Here is a 17479-nt window from a genome sequence, read left to right as displayed (position 1 = left end):
CCATTACAGCAACATGGAGATTCCCTAAGGGGGTCAGCTGAAGCTGATGGACTGGGTTTGAGTCTGCAGGCTCTTGGCAGTCTGTCTGTCACTAGGACACTTAGGAACAGCTCCGACCCACTTGTCACTTGCATCCTACTTAGTTCTATGTCATCTCCTGGCAACGCATATGAAAGGCTTCCTGTGAGCAAGAGAGATCACAGTCTGGGAGAGGGGGACAGGACCACCAGAGCCCTCGAGGCTGAAGCAACATGCTGAAGCCATGAAGCATGAGGACATGCTGAAGCCACCATTCTCCGATCTGTAAGCAGAAGGAGAGAGCGAAAACATTGTGGATGGGTGGAGGCCGAGCAAATGTCTGCCAAACCAGGAGCAGACCGAAGCCTCCAGGGAATGGGATTCTCAGAAGAGGAGTTGACATTACCATCCCTTTGATGTGCTTAATAACAAAGTAAAGATTAACTTTGAAATTTAAGTGGCAGGAAAAGAAGGGCATGATTCTTATGCTTATCAAAAGAGGATCTGAACTCATAGATGAAACAAACAGAGTTCATGGAAAGCACCCTGATTTCTGTTTGTTTGTTGGAAGTGGGGGTAGGCAAGCTGTGGACGGGATGCTAGCTGAAGGGCTGGCAAGGGGATCTGGAAGAATCCCTTCCCACAGAACCCGACTCTGAACCTGCGGCAGGGATACTGTAGGCATGAAGAAGCTCACAGAGCTCAGTCACGTGATCTGGGAACCTACTGAGGGAACCAAGGAGTGAGTGGATGAAGAAAATCAAAGGCAGAGATAACTCTATCACATGAGAACCCTGGTCCCCTGCCTTTGGAAGCCTGATGAGAAAGCCCAGCTAGAGCTGAAAACACTGGCCCACCGCAATTCACAGCTCAGGAGGCTCAGAGCAGGTTCCGTCATTTTATTGAGAAAATTAAGAGACGTCAGGGGCCTGGAAACGTGACTGTAGAGCTGAGCGTGCAGGGTGTGGCTGGTCAGGAGGATTACTTGCAGAAGATAGGTTACACTGACCAAGGCAGGGAGGCATTGTGGTTCTCTGGCTCTGAGTTCAGGATGGGCTGGGGTCATAGCAGGAAAAGGCCCCTTCCTGCTCTGCATTCCATCCTCCACTTGCATTCATGCCATATCCCTGGGTAGCAGCAAGTGGCTCTACCCCATCCCTGGAGGGAAGCGGAGCCTGGCACAGCAGGCTTATCTACCAGCATGAATAGCAACAACAGTTAGACATGGAGACAGAAGGTTTCCAGGGCACTAGAGTGCTACCATGCAGACTCCAGGCCTTGCCCGGATCTTCAGACCCCAGGTTTACTCATCTTTTCATCAAAGCAATGCATGCTGAGTCCTTGCAAGTACTGGGCACCAGTCCACATAAAGGGAATACAGTTGAGACAAAGATGCTTCGCATTCCTTGAGTTTTCACATTGGGCAGGAGTGTGTGTGTGTGTGTGTGTGTGTGTGTGTGTGTGTTACAGTGTATAGATAAATTAGTGAGAGAAAGCAGCTAAGTTCATTCCACCTGGGGGCAATAGGTGCTATAGAGGAAAAGAAGCCAGGGAGGGTGCAGAGAGACAAGGACACAGGGACAAGGGCTGCCTGCCATTTAAACAGTACAGGTCACTGATAGCCCAAGTAAGGGCTCTAGCGAAGATACCCTAAGGAAGCAATAGGAGGAAATATGAGCTGGGGATGAGGGTGTGGCAGGTGGAAGGCAAGCATATATCAATATCTCGAGGCAGGAAAAAGCTTGGCATAGAGCGCCATATTGCTAATGACAAGTAAACACTGACTTGTTCCAACATTAAGACTGCTTACAAGGGAGTGACAGCATCTTAAGTAGAAGCCAGTTTCTGGAGAGGCAGAGGAGGAGGAAGCAGCTGAGGGGGTTGAGAAGATGAACTGAGGCCCCTCGACAGGACCACTGACAGAGCCTTGGGCCCTGGCCTTGGAGGAGCTAACTGTGTAGCAGCTTGGATAGAAGTATGGTTGCCTCTTCCCCCCATTCCCTTCTTACTTGAGGAAGCCCAGGCTGCAGCAGAGAAGGTGGGTAGAGGTAGTGACAGCTTGCACAGATGTATGCTGATGAGCTTGTGACAGTCCCTGCCTGAGTGACAAGAGGCCTGACAGGGACAGCTCCACAAACAGAGACTGCTCAGGCTAGAAACACAGTCACTGGGTCAGGTTGAGCCACTATACACAGAGCCCATGGTGACTCTGGGAAGGAGGGCTCTGTGAGGAAGCCATTCCCATGGCTCTGCACTGCTTGATTTAGAATCTTAAAAGCCCAAATTCTTCCATCATTCCTTATCTCATTCAAGACTCCGAACAATCCCAGAGGTAGGAATAAAACATCTCAATTCTACAGATAAGGAGAATAGGGTTCACACAGGTTAAGAACACACTGGCAGAAGGCTCTAGAGAGAGCTGGAACTGCATAGCTGGCCGGCCGAGTGTCCAGCTCTGCCATCAGTGACTGAGGCATCGGTCACCTCCACCAGCTGTGACATGTTACTATGGCCTCTTTAGCCTGTCCCCTGCGCTGCCACTCATACAGAAACTTTGTTCCTATTGCCCCTTGCTGTCCTCAGAGGCTCTGCAGACAGACAGAGCAAGGAGTGGCTGAAGGTCCCCACAAGGCACCTAAGAAAACCAAAGAAAGAAGTGACCAAAAGGGGACCTTCCTCCTTCCTCCAGGTTTTGGACTTAAGACTTGAACTGACAGGTCAGGCTCCTACAATGTTTATGGAGCTGAGCTGAGTCCTGATGATCATGCGAGAGTCCCTGCCTGAGTGACAAGATGCCTGACAGGAGCAGCTCCCCAAACAGAGCTCAGGGTAGAAACACAGACACTGGGCCAGGCTGAGACACTAGGAAGTGACTTTGGACCAGCGGTTCACCCTTCCTCAGAGTGTCTCTCTCCTGTCTGTTTTCTACCTTCAGCTAGCCAGGACCATCTCTCTGCTACTGGTCACCTTCCTACCCATCGAGTCTTAGACCCCTGCTGGCCATGGGTCCTAGGACTAAGCCTAGCACTCTGAGTGCCTTCGACATCTCCACTGCCTCCAGCTGGCTCACCATTTATCCTCTGTTCCTCTGGACTAGGGAGCAGATGAACCCATTGTTCTCTTTGGCATCTGCACCCCAGACCCATCTTCTGCTTCTACAGAGCCCCTGCTCAGTGCCTCTGGTCCCAGGGACTCAGGTAACCCCACTTCAGACCTATTTAATCACTACAGAAATGGCCTGGATCCCAGCTCCCTTAGTTCACCAAAGTGCTTTTGAAATGTGCTCGTGGTCTTGAGAACAGCCTGCCTCTAAAGGAGAGAGAATAGAACAAAATACAATAGAATTGAGTGTCATAGCACAGACTACAATGGGAAACGGCAGAATGCTTTGTGCATTGTAAGAGTAGGCATTGTTTCTTAGAAATTCTGCTTCAATCAGGGGTGGTGTGTGTAGGGGCATGGGTGGGCGTGTTATCCTGGGTCAGATGGAAACTTCTTGCTGTAGATGATGATAATTCTGTAAATTTTTATTTTGGGGAAATACTGCTCCAGCTCCTTTCCTTAGCTGGTCGTCTTCCCCTGGAGTCAAATTTTTCATGGCAAATTTCCCTACTTGATTCCTCCTCTGCATCTGGCTTTTCATATCCAGCCCCAGCCTTGTGCAACCACTGCTATTTACCAAGGCTTCCAGAGTCAGGTATTACAGACCCAGGGGCTTCTTCTCAGACTCTGTATCATTCATCTGCCTGCGAGTTAGGGCAACCTAGAGCTCTTTCATCCCATGGGAGATAACTAGCTTCTGATTCCCATGGCTCCTATTCTGTCAGCACCTATCACTGCCCACTGGCTCCTCCCTGGTCCTGACTCTCTCACCATCAATACCCTTCTGGGCTCTTAGTCTCTGTTCTTCTTTTTGTACACCTTGTCTCCCCAGTTGCAGCTTCCTTACTCAACATATGAGGCTCTGATTCAGTTCCCCTGCCGTCCTCTGTGCAGCTCTCTGTGCTGGTCTTTTGGGAAAGGAGCGGGGCTGGGCAGGGACACCACTGAGAAGATCAGTTCAGTTATAAGGTTTGCTACACCACTTTCGGCAGGTGAGGCACACAGCGCCAACTGCCACCTCTGCTTCACACAGGAAGTTATGAGGGTTAGCAGAGAGGGTTTTTCTCTGTCACTCTTCCTCTGCAGGGAGCACCTAGAATCCACAACTTCTCACTTCAGCCTTCACAGTGCACAGTGACACTTAACTGTGCAGAGAGTGACGGCATATCTGGTCTATTCATCCAGGCTGCCAGTCAGAGCCATGGATTGTTAAGGATGTTTTAAAAACAGCAATTTCCAGACTCTGCTTAAAATTAATGAGGTAGAATCTCATGGTAGAGCTTTTGGGCAGTTTAAGAATTGTTATTATTATTATTAGTAGTAGTAGTAGTAGTAGTAATAGTAATAATAAAAATAGCTACTACAATAATTATTGGAGTGGAATTTCATTTGTATTTTAATAAATAAAGCTTGCCTGAGGATCAGGAAAGTAAAACAGCCACTCTGGCCACCCTTACAGATCAGGCAGCAATGACAGATACCTTTAATCCCAGTAGCCACATGAGCTTGCCATAAAAACCAGGCAGTAATGGTGCACATCCTTAATCCCAGAACTAGAGAGGAATATAAAATGGGAGGAGACAGTACTCAGGCTCATTCTCATTCTGAGGTTTCCTGGAAGCAGGATCGCCATTTTGGACTGAGATAGAGGTAAAAGCCAGTGGCTGGCTGCTTTGCTTTTCTGGTCTTCAGGTTGAACCCAATATCTGTCTCCGAGTTTTTATTAGTTGCGCTTCAAATTATAATAACAATAATTATTATTTTGAGATGATATCATTATGCAGTCCTGGCTAGCATGCAACTTGCTATGTAGATTGGGTTTGCATTGAACTCACAGAGATCCCCCTGCTTCTGTCTCTGGAGTGCTGCGATTACAGGCATGTAATACCACATATTTTGCAATACATCGTATTTTGAAGTTACTAAAAACACAGAGTGTAGAAAAACATCTCAAGCACCCTCATTCCAGCTTCCCTAATGCTAACATCTTTTAAAAAACATTTTGTGGCACTGAGGATGAAGCTTGGAGCCTTGTGCACGCTAAGCCAGTGCTCAACTATGAGCTACATCCCATAGCCCATTGGTGACTTTGTACACACTACAGTCAATATCACAATCAGGATACTGGATGCTGCTTCAGCTCACACATCTTTGCCCCGGTCTCCCCAAAATGCAGATTCTCACTTGGGTATGCACAGGGAGCTGAATGCAGCTTCATCACCGATGCAGCTGAGTGTAGCCACCCCTGCAGCCAAGTTACTTCATTGCACCATTGCTGTCAAACTCCCTGGGGGTTTGAAAGCTCCCAAGTATGTTTTTTGATGTACATCATTCATGGGTAACCATGGCACCAGCACACTGCTCTGCTACCTCCATGTCCCAGGACAATGGCCACCATCTCTTATATCACCTTGGCTTGAAATTTTGAGTCATGAGTGCCCTGCCTCCCCCCCCCCTTTTCTTTTGCACATCTGTCCAATTCTTCCTCTGTAATGTCTCTCAGGTTTGTATTTTCTTCTCAGTCCTCCTGGTCTTAGACTTCTGGTCTATCCTTCTGCAAGAGCCTCCCTACCCATGCCCCTTCTTCCAGAGGCGCCTTCCCCACCAGGATCACAAAGCAGACAAGCCTGTCCTTTGCTCAGTCTTCAACCCCTCATTCCTCTTATCAAAACCATATGATGGTTACCAGCATTAACAAAATAAAGTCTGCATTTTAAGGATTCATATAAGAAATCCTACACATCTGACTCACTCTCCTTATCTAGATTTCTTAGAATACCAGCCACAGCATCCCTTCGCTTTCTACACAGATTAAAGTCAAACAGCATCTCTTCCTTAGTCTGGGATGAAATGCACTGGAGTGAGATGGGGGGGGGGTATTTGGAAATGCCCTCATCTCTGTGATAGAGGCTCTGCCCCCCTCACCTCCTCGTGTGAGATGAGAGGTAGGCCACACAACTCTCTGGGGAATCCTTCCACTGAATCCTAAGTGAGGGTGGGGACCAGGAGAGCTAGAGGCTGGGCCTTTCCTAGCCCCCTCCTGACAGCCTCCTTCAGAATGGTATTGCCAACTTGCCCACATCATTGACATCCCCTTCTTTTGTGTCCATGGAACAATGAAGCGTGTGAACCACGAGTGTTCCCTTTGGAAAACTCTTCAGTCCCCTCACAGATCTGCTCCTGTGGTTCTTACCTCATGGCGAGAGAATGAAAAGGGAAATTCACTTATTGAGATGAAAGGCATTTCAATTATCTGATATGTTTCAGCTTTAATTGATAAAACATCACAAATAGCCCACCTCATTACAGCAACCGATTCATTGGGAAATTTGCTACCTACACCTGAGAAGGCTTGAACGCAATGTAAGCTCAGGGACTTGTGATCCAAGTACACAATGGTTGATTGTTTCTTAAAGTTATGCATTTTCATAAACACATCCACAGATGTGGTTTCTGCTGAGAACAGTGGTTGCTAAGCTGTCCACACCTGATCTTTAAGTCCAGAGAGTCCTGGGAATTTATGAGTGGGAATCAGAGGATGCGGAACATGCACCAAGGTATAGGGGTAGCTGGAGAGAGAGACACACGGAAGAGTTCAATAGGGCACTTGGAGGCGGTCTTGAGCCCTTCTGGGGACAGAGCATGGATTAGAGGGGAACAAGTGATTTGCAAAGATATCCAATAGCTCAACTTGCTTTCATCTGGTTCATGTCTATCAGCATCCCCATCATCAGCACCATCCTCACTCCTGTTGGAAAACAACTACCCAAGTGAAGGTGAGGATCACCACCAGTGAAATGATACATCACAGGCGACCGTCGCTGTGTGTGAGGCGGGCAGATTCAAGCCCTTGCATCTCCTCCTATCGCATTAGAACGCTGGGAGAGAGAGCAGTCAGCCACTGACTTCCCAGCCTCTCTGGGATACGCACAGACTTTCCAAGCAGCGACCATCATGAAATCTTTCCCCGACATGACACCCCTAGATGGGACAGCCGTTGGGAGCCTTGAGAAGTGAAAACACGAAGACGCAGACTCTCAGCGGCCTCCATGGGCCAGGGCCTGGGCTCCAGGGAGGCGAGCACTCACCATTGCTGCTGTTGTCGTCCACCAAGATGATCTCCTTGAGCAGGTGTGGCGGTGTGCGCTCCATGGCCGAGTGGATGGAACGCAGCAGCACCGAGAGCGCCTCGTTGACGAAGATGAACACGATGCTCACCTCTGGGAGGCTGTCTGGGAACGAGAGGTTCCGGCACCTGGAAAGGAGAATGACTGAGCTCTTGGACCTGCTGGTGACACCAGGAATGGGCCTACCCCCAAATTCCTTCAGGTCTGCAGATGGGCTCAGAAGTCTAAGTTCTCCCCAGGGCCTCATCTCTGGTATGCTGAAGGTGGGCCTTGCTTGAGCAGCACAAATCTAAAGCTACTGAAAGCCTGGCCCACAAGCACATGAGAATGGGTTGGTGGCCATGGCAGCTGGACAGCAGGACCTAAGCACCCAGTGCAGGGCTTCTTAAGACTTCTAATAACTATAACCCCTTCTTACTCAGGAAATTCTTAAGTGACATGGAGTATATAGGTGCCTAAAATAGATACTTAAATCAAACTTTTAATCATAAATCATAAATCAATTTATCTTAAATTCTTAGTATACATGTAAACTTATCATTTATTAAAGATAAGAGAAAACTGATATATGAGGGCTCTCCATATGCCTGTCTTTTCAGCACAGCATAGTCCAAAAGCACACTAAACTAGATGGGAGTGGCGGTGGATGGGATATATGAACAGTTCTGCTATCTAGAGTTCAAATATTGTGTTTCTGTGGGGTCTGAAAACTTTGCACAGTTGGTAAAAATGCTGCAATCTTGACCCTGGCCCTCTGTTTCAGGAAGGACCCACGGGTGCTGCTGGGGTGTACAAAGTGCGTGTGTTGAGCATTCAGAACTGAGGTTGTGTGAAGCTGTGTGACATAACATTGGTGAGCGCCGCCAGAAACTTCTTGGATTCGTCCTGAGTGTGACTTTTGAGCTAAGTTTTGGTCTTTGCGCACTCAGAACTCTTTCACTCTTTTCACACCTCTCACACCCCCACATTAAATTAAGTGACCCCAGATGGGTTCATGAGCCATAGGCTAAAAAGTGTTGACTAGGGATACACATGGCCAATGGCCGGGTCTCTCTGAACATTTTCTGGAAGGATGGCTCAGCATTTCTAAACCAAGGGGATGGAGAATTCCACCAAAAGGAGGTCTTAGGTGTTTCCAAAGGCAGAGAGGTTAGACCAGCTTTAGGGGAGCTGAGACTCCATTCAGAGACACACCTCTGTTGAACCCACTCTTCCTCACTCCAGAGAGTGTTCTTCACATCCTGCTCATCAGGGACCCAAAGGAAAGTTAAAGTAAGAGTCCCAGTACTGACTGAGCAGCGGAAGGACCAAACCAAACATCACTCATAGCTGAGTGATCTCTACCAATGGCTCTAGTGGAAGCTCACTGATGTAGTAGAATTCCAACTCTGCTCTCCAATCATCTGCACCAAACTCTTCCGCAAGGAAGAGTTGCCACAAAAAGAGCTGCCCCAACTGAAGCCATTGGAGAAAACCCTCACAATCACAGAGATTCCATGTCTTTCTGCATGGGAAGAGGAGCAAAGAACCATGAAATCAGATCCCACAAGAGGCCAGACAAGAAGAGCACACTTCCCAGGGTCATTCTTTTCACTAAAGCATAGCCTTCATGGGCAGCCTTCACGAAAAGCTATTCCGGAAGGTGCTGAGCCTCACCTTCAAGCCAGCCGAATGAAAGGAGAGAGCCCCAGGCTTGGGGAGGAAGCCACCCACTCCCACCACCTGACACCAAAGGCTCCAGGGGTTTAGGGCTGGTGGCCATGTTACACTGTTCTAAAGTGGGGGTGCAGCCAAGTCAGAGCGTGAGGTAATGAGCTCAGGAGCACGGCGCTTCCGCTCACAGTAATTAAAGTGCCGCAAGGTAGGCAGGGGCCTGCTCATCTTAATGAGGAAGGCTGCAGGATAGCCAGACGGAGCAATCTGGAGAAATCACCATGGGGCCCCAGCCTGCTTAAGAGCAGGAGATTAATAAACGAAAATCACTGTCTCTATGGTTACCAGAAATTTACAGAAACTTCTCCCATTCTATTTCCAGCTCTTCTTCTCTCTCACCAAAGGGAGGTGGGGGAGGAAAAGGAGTTGAGCCTTTTCCCAAATATACTTCACACTTGTAATTTTAATGCAACCATTAAGCTAATGACTGACACAGCAGACTTTCGTTCTTGTTCTTAACGGAGTAACTACATACGGAGCCTCGTATACCTGGTGGGGGATGAGGCTAGGCACTGGGGCACACTGAAACACAGACAAAATTCTTGTCCTCATGGGGCTTATGCTTTGACGAGAGAAATGGATGAACATGGGAGCAAGTCGATGCAAGTGTTCAAATGAAAAGAAGCACAGGGCACATGCACAGGGTGATGTGTGGACAGTGCTTCCAGGGAATGGTCAAGAAGCCCTCTAGGAAGAGGAGAGAGATCTGACCAGACTCTTAAACAGTGAAGAAGAGTGGATCATACAAGGCCATGGGATCAGTGGCTACACAAGAGACAAGTCCCCTGCCTAACCACAGTGAAGGGAGGAATTTCTTCAGCTCATCAGACCCTTCCCAGAGATCATTTTGTCTTTTGTTATTGTGGATGCAACTTTAATAAACACAAAGAGAAGGTTTGTGGATGACAGCCAGGTAGTTCTGTTGGCTAGAACTCATTAATGATAGGCAGTCAAGACCAGACATCAGGGCTTTCCTGAGCACGGAAACAGGAGAATACTGACATGTGCATTCCTTGCTAAGTTCATGTTAAAAGCAGTGCCACATGGGCCTGGAAAGATGGCTCAGTGGTTAAGAGTATTTGCTGTTCTTCCAGAAGACCTGACCTCAATTCTCAAAGTTTACATCAGGCAGAATCCACATATTCTGGCCTCTTTAGGCACTTGAACATATGTGGCACACACATGTGCTCGTACACACACACACACACACACACACACATCAGAGGGAGGGGGGAGACATATATGTAAAAACAAAGCTTAAACAAAAGTGACACACACAAGGTCAAACGACGCACTGGTTTTTAATCTTTTGAGTACAGTGGATGACTCCCAGTGATGTCACTGTATGGTCCAAGTTCATTGTCTTCACTGGGAAACCTCATGACAATGAGTGGCCCTTGATCCCTCTACCTGCCCAGGGTTTCCTGAAAACTCGGTTTTCAGATTCTCACTTCTGCCTTTTCAGGTCGTTTTCCAGAGACAGAGTTAATCACCTTCACCCAATTTCTTCCCTTACTTCTGACCATGGTTACCTAGACTTCCCATTTAAATTTCCCTGTGACAGCCATGACGGCCCCTGTAAGTTCGTTTCCAGGTGGTCATTCTCCAAACACAATGAGGTACGTAAGAGAACCCTGATACATCATGTCATACCCACACTCATTTGTAATCTCTCCCTGAGTGCCAGCAAATATAGTTCCATGAGAGCAAGGATTGCTTTTCAACTTAAACAGGGACTTGGGCATAGTAGGTGGTCAGTCAGTGTCAGGGCATCAAACAGAGCACAAGTAGGCATGTTTATCTTCTGTGCAGCCTGGACCTTATCCGCACACCACTGATCTGTCTTGGATGCAGGCTCTTCTTGGATTGTATGTCTTTACCTGCATTTATGGCCCCAGTTCCTCAGTCTCTGTTAAATGGCGCCCTGAGGTCAAATGTACGCACCCCTTTGAAGCCTTCTTTCCCCCTCTTTACTGGGATTCTGATCATGGTGGGTCCCTGCCAACCCAAGGCATCTTCTCCCCCACCCACTTCAGTTTTTCCACACCTGCCTGAAAGAGGGTCTGTGTGAAGCAAGGGGTGAGAAGCCCCACCAGTCAGTATAGCACGGATGAAGGCAGCTGGGCACCCTGCTCAGCTCGGCCTGCCAGTTGCATGACCTTGGACAAGCCTCGAATCTCTCTTGTGTTTTCACTATGGGAAGACAAGATCACCCAAAGGTCTTTTGCTGAGCAAGCTTGAGACTCTTTGATCATACATGCAGTGAACAGAACGCACTTGGCTGAAGAAATTACTGCATACTCTGTCTTCCTCCCAGGCAGTACCTTGCCACCACCCACTGTTACAAGGGACATCCCTTGCTACCACAGCAGCTAAGGAAGATGATTTGTCTGGATTTTTCTCCATTTCAGAACAATGGCTGCTTCACACAAGCTAGGATGGCTGGCCACCCTGTCCATGGACTGTGAGTTTCCTGAGGGCCAAGAACAGCTTTGCTCACAGCCTACCAGTGCCTAGCACAGTGCCTGGAAAAGAGTAGACATTCTGCTGATTTGTTGAAAATGTTTCCTTCCAAATCCTCCCCAATGCCCGCCTGCCACATACATGTATCTGTGGTTACAATTTTTCTACTCAGCACTGAAGCAGAGCTTGCATTGCCAAGGGAAAGAAAAAGAAAGAGAAAAGGCATACCACGTCAGTCAAAATAAATACATATTTGCAGGTGACAGCTGTCCCTCCAGGATGCCGGGGTCCCGCAACAGAAACACACTTCCAGAAATGCCACAGAGGAAGGCAATAATGGACTCAAGTTCTCTGTTCCTGCCCTAGACTCGAGCTGACTTTTCCTGACAGTTCAGTAATCACCTTGTAGCCTCTGCTCTCTCTCGCACAGCACGGAGAGGATCTGGCTCTCCTGTTGGACTGTGAAGTGTGCCCTACAGGTTCATACATTGAATGCTTGGCCCCTGGTTGGCAGGGGGGGGGGTATGGCTTTCAGAGTTATACTTGATCCCCAGAGTCTTCCTCATGCTCTGCTTCCTGTCCAATATGATGAATGTTGCTTCCTTCCCATGCTCCAGTTGCCACAACCATACACTGAACCCTCTGAAAAAGAAGTCAAGACAAACGCATCTTCTCTTGGATCATTTTTGTTACATAGTGTGGTTACATGTAAAAATAATGAGTGCGCCTAGCACCTGGATCCATCCGGTCACCATGACTTCTGGTCCACATCGTCCCAGCTAGGATGCTTTCCCAGAGTGTTAGTCGGCTTGCCACTACTGTCCCAAACACCCGAGAGAACTCAAGGTGAAGGGAGGAAAGGTACATTTTGCTTCATCGTTCCTGAGAGTTCAGCCTATGGTCATCTGTCCCTGCTGCTGTCACAGCAATGCATTCTGGGTAGAGGAAAGCTGATCATGGTGGGCAGGAAACAAAGGCCAAAAAGGTTCTGGGAAAATATCTCCTTCAAAGGTGCCCTGCCAATAAGCTAGCTTCCTTCTGCTAGGTCCTGCCTCCTGGGGGCTTTGCTGCCTTCCAATAGCAACATAGCTGGTCATCAAGCCTTCAACACATGGGCCTTTGAGGACTTGCTGCACACAAACCAGAGCTCAGAGCCACCCTGCCACCCACCTGAGAGCTGTCCCTGCTCTCCCTGTCTGTGTTCACCTCTGTAATGAAGGGCATGAAGATTGCAGTGCATAGACGCTAAATGAATGTCATCAACCTGTCCTTATTTAAGGACACTTAACTCTAACACCAGCCCTGACTCATTCTGAGTAGACACACTTTCTTTCTCCTGTACAATGAAGCTATAAAAGCTCTCTTTTTATTTTCACTCCGGCTCAAAGTCAAGCTGTTCCCTGCTAGAAATAAAAACAAGGTGTAGCTGAGGGGGAGTGTCGGGACTGCCCAATAAGCTGAATTGATGGCCCCGATAAACTCCGCTCCATTGATCTCTGTACACAAAAAGAGATGCAGAGACGAGACACAAGGCAACCTAGCGAGCTTCTCTGAAGATTTAGCCCCAGATTGGTTTGAGTCATTTCCAACACAAATTTCTATCGGGAAGCAGTGGACCTGGTATGAGACCATGCTCAGCTCTGGCTGTCAAGAGAGGAAATAAGTCCTAATGCCCTACAGCTGGGCAGCCCCGTGTTGGATTGGCAGTCTCTGCCCTTTCATTGACCTCAACAAATGGACAAGATCGTTGTCCATAAAATGACTCATGGGGCAGTTTGATCTACGAGGTGGGAGGATGGAGAACACCATTCCCAGAACGAGGTCAAAGGAGATGCCAATGTGCTTTAGGGGCGGGGCTTTTCTGTGCCGGGGTTCTGAGAGTGCGGCCAAGAGTGGTACCTGAGCAAAGAAAGTGAGAAGATGACACTCTGGGGTCACCATTCCTGAGAGAGGCTGTCCTGGCCATTCTTCCTAAACTTCTCCCCTCCCAGCTATGATCAGAAAATGGTGTTGAAGTGAATCGTTAGTAGCCTAGAATGTAAGCTCAGGGATAATTTGTAGCCCTCAAGATTAGCAATACCTGTTGTCCCTTGGGTCTCCTGTTGTCCCTCAGGTCTGCTGTTGTCCCTCAGGTCTCCTGTTGTCATTCCAGGTCTCCTGCTGGTCCTAGATGCCAGTATCCTTACACCAGACATTATGTTCCATGTACCCACATAACATGCATGGTGTTCCTGTGACCTCACTTTGGCTACTTCTATTTTCCAGTGTTTCCAGACTATGTGGACACTCACACCTGTTGGCTTCCAGGATATTGGCTTTCCAGGAGACCCAAGGATGAGGTAATTAGAGGATTCTCACTGGTGTGAGAAAAGTCGAGACGGTTCCTCCCTCTGGCTGACATATCCATCTTCACAATCTTCAGAGCGAAGGGACTCCTGCCTGCCTACCACTTCTCCCCAGATTCCACACAAAGCCCCTTGGAGTAAGAGGAGTAAAGAGCATTTTCTTGATACCATACATCATGGATGCTTTTGTTCTTTTCCATTGTTTCATTGTTCCCAACAACTGCCAAACCATTCTGTGTCTTCGTCCCTGCTGCACAGATGAAGGAAATGCAGCTGAGGTGGGAATTTATCCTCTGTGGTTTAATTAAGCCTGGGTTCATCTACCTGCTAAGCCCTGCTGCCTGATGCTGCCGCCTTGCTTTCTGTGCCACCAGAGGTGTGTCCAGGGAGACAGGTGTGTCAGTGGCACCAAGGAACCCTGCTGGGAAGCCTCACTCCTAAGCTGCCAATTCTGCATGAGGACTGGAGGAGGGATTTTATGTCTGGCCAGTGTGTTAAAGACCGATGGGCATGGAAGCTTGAGCTTTCCTCTCAGTTATACTACTGTCTTTGACAGAACCAGCCACAGGGACACCTTCTTCTGCCTTGCATGTGACCTGGTCACTTGGCCTATAACTGAGGGGCCAGTGACTGATTCCTAAACCACACATACTGATCAATAGGCCTAATTTTGACCTACAAAGCAACCTTGCTCAGGGCCTATTGTATGACTTTTCCCAGGAGGATGTGAGCAGATGTCCAGCTTCCCAAATAGGGCACCAATAGCAGACCATGAAAGCAATTCTGCGTCAGCCTGTTTTGGTGAATCAGAGGACTCACTGGGGCTACTTACAAGAATGTAGATGACTCAAAGGCAGCTGAATGACCAAAGGACCTTTCCAGCATAGGCGAGGGCATCTTGAAGGCAGCTCTGCAGAAGACAGTCCTTCCCTGCTAGCTGTCCACTGCTCATCTAATCTTGGGGAAGAGCTTTCTACTCTCACACTTCTCCAAGTTGCCCAGGCCTCTAGTGAGTTTAAGAAGATCTCTCCTCCACCCGGAAGGGAAGGCTTCAATTTGGAGAGAATGCTGATAGCTACACAACGGGAGTGCTAAGTAGTCAGATTTGATGATATTGAGAGACCAGGAAGCCTATCATAGGCTTTCTTGCGGGGACCTTCAAGGTGAGGTACTTTAAGGGGGCAGAAGCATAAGCCCAGGGCAGGAAGCAGAGCACTGACAATGAGCAACTGTTGACATGGACAAAGATGACTGGGAACAATGCAGTAGAAATGGAACAAAGAGGTTTTCTCAAGCCACACCCCCCATCTCTACAGCCTGTCTTTGTCTTCTGAACATGAAGGCATGGGTCTGTGTCATCCACAAAGAACCCCAAATGGCCCATACATGCACAGCAAGGCTCTCTCCATTTCCTGGTTGAAATCATTCGAGTTCCATGATACCCTGGCTTTTGCTTTCCCTTTGTTGCTGTTTGCTTGCCCTCACGCCATTACATGCTACTGCAATGCACAGCTTATGAAATTGCAACACATTATCAGACGTGAGCTACAGGAAATCCGGACTTGTCTGCACACCAGGAATTCACAGCACCTGGCTCAGTGTTCAGCAGGGCGATTCTCAGAAAGTACAGTGCCTGGTGACAGACTCCTGAAGGAAAACTCAGACTCATGAGCAGGAGAGCAGATCTGGCCATGAGCACTGTGCTCGTGGAGACTCCATCAAGACAGGACAAGAATGGAGTCAGCTTACATAATACTCCCAGCTTGACAGGAACAAAATTCAACATCCAACAAAGGGATAATAGAGCAAGGTGGGAATACTTAGCATAGACAGGGTTTCAGAGACTAGTCCAGATGTGGAAAAGACAATGGCACCTAAGATCTTGGAGTTCCAGCCATCTGCACAGTGAGAAGAATGGTCCAGGCAAGGTCTAGAAACGGAATGTAGCCCAGGAATTGTTAAGGAGTGAGCTGCTGAGCGCGTGTGATCATCGGTACTCTCAGAGGCAGAAGTTTAATGAACATCCTTTCTGGTGATTTTTATCAATGCAGAGAAAGGATCTGCCATGCAGATAAGCGGAGATACACAGGAGCACTGTCAGCTGCAGTGTAAACAATACCCAGAAGCAGGGAGCTCATTTGTTCCCCAAACATCTGAGCAATCTGGAGAGGATGGGAGTTAAATGAACAGTTGCTCAGACAGCAAAAGTCAGCAGGTTCTGGTGGAAAGTTTTATTAGGTGGCTCTGATTGGTAGATCTGTGGCTGAACAGACCAAATCTGTGGCATCTAGGCTCAAAGAACATGAGGCAGAGCAGATGCACTGGGGCAGGAAAAAGTGGGAACCCTAGATTTGTCTGGGCAAGCAAACTGGGGCCCCTAGCTCTGCTAGAGGCAGGAAAATAGATGTCTTCTAGATCTGCAAGGGCAGGGGTTCAGGTAGGTCCCTTATATCTGCAGGGGCAAAGACAGGCAGGTCCCCTAGATCTGCAGGGGAAGGTGGGTCCCCTAGGTCTGCAGGGGCAGGGGAAGGTGGGTCCCCTATATCTGCAGTGACAGGGGAAGGTGGGTCTCCTAGATCTTTTGTAATAGAAGGGATATCATCTAGATTTGCTGGAGCAGAAGAAGTACATCTAGATCAGTAGAGAAAGGAAGATCCTTGGGGATCTGTATAGGTAAAAGAAGATGAGTTCCCTAAATATATCAGGAAAAATGAAGGCAGGGGCCCTAGATCAGTCACAGAAGACTGGTTGCCAAGGAGAGCAGGTCTCTTTGTGGTCCAGCCAAGTCCAGCTTGGGCTCAACCTTTGATCTCCAGGTCTCGGGATGAGGAGGCAGCTTTCTATGGGGACCACAGTGTGATGTCCCCCAGAGTACCTATTTGCTCTCATGGGCTGCCACTGCCCTGCTCTGCCCCTGTCCCCTGTCCACACCATGGTCCTCCAGGTGGCCAAGTTAAGACCATACTGCTTCTTCTCTGCCTCTGGCCTATAAGTCGGTTCAAACCACTGACCCAGATAACAAGAGCAACTACGTGCTGGGAAGAATGCACCAGACCCCAAATATATTACAGTCTTTTTCTTGCTCCCTCTAAAGAGCAGAATTATTTTTTTTTTTGCTGCTTTTTATTTATTTATTTATTTATTTGTTTGTTTGTTTGTTTATTTATTAAAGATTTCTGTCTCTTCCCCGCCACCGCCTCCCATTTCCCTCCCCCTCCCCCAATCAAGTCCCCCTCCCTCCTCAGCCCAAAGAGCAATCAGGGTTCCCTGCCCTGTGGGAAGTCCAAGGACCACCCACCTCCATCCAGGTCTAGTAAGGTGAGCATCCAAACTGCCTAGGCTCCCACAAAGCCAGTACGTGCAGTAGGATCAAAAACCCATTGCCATTGTTCTTGAGTTCTCAGTAGTCCTCAATGTCCGCTATGTTCAGGGAGTCCGATTTTATCCCATGCTTTTTCAGACCCAGGCCAGCTGGCCTTGGTGAGTTCCCGATAGAACATCCCCATTGTCTCAGTGTGTGGGTGCACCCCTCGCGGTCCTGAGTTCCTTGCTTGTGTTCTCTCTCCTTCTGCTCCTGATTTGGACCTTGAGATTTCAGTCCGGTGCTCCAATGTGGGTCTCTGTCTCTGTCTCCTTTCATCGCCTGATGAAGATTAATATTCAGGAGGATGCCTATATGTTTTTCTTTCGGTTCACCTTCTTATTTAGGAT

At 48.3% G+C, this 17479-nt stretch overlaps 1 protein-coding gene across 1 annotated transcript in view; it reads right to left on the bottom strand.

The window, feature by feature from the left end:
* Galnt18 (polypeptide N-acetylgalactosaminyltransferase 18) overlaps positions 1 to 17479 on the bottom strand; it is a 310769-nt gene that overhangs the window by 132533 nt on the left and 160757 nt on the right. Inside the window, exon 3 of the mRNA XM_041667178.1 lies at positions 7209 to 7375. Within this exon, the coding sequence (XP_041523112.1) occupies positions 7209 to 7375 (167 nt within the window). The remainder of the gene's footprint in view (positions 1 to 7208; positions 7376 to 17479) is intronic.

The sequence above is a fragment of the Microtus oregoni genome, unplaced genomic scaffold, assembly GCF_018167655.1.
Source record: "Microtus oregoni isolate MIOR12 unplaced genomic scaffold, Mior012 000016F_ref0000370, whole genome shotgun sequence".
Classification (NCBI taxonomy): domain Eukaryota; kingdom Metazoa; phylum Chordata; class Mammalia; order Rodentia; family Cricetidae; genus Microtus; species Microtus oregoni.
Note: the sequence above shows the minus strand (reverse complement) of the source record. Positions and strands in the feature narration are given on the sequence as shown.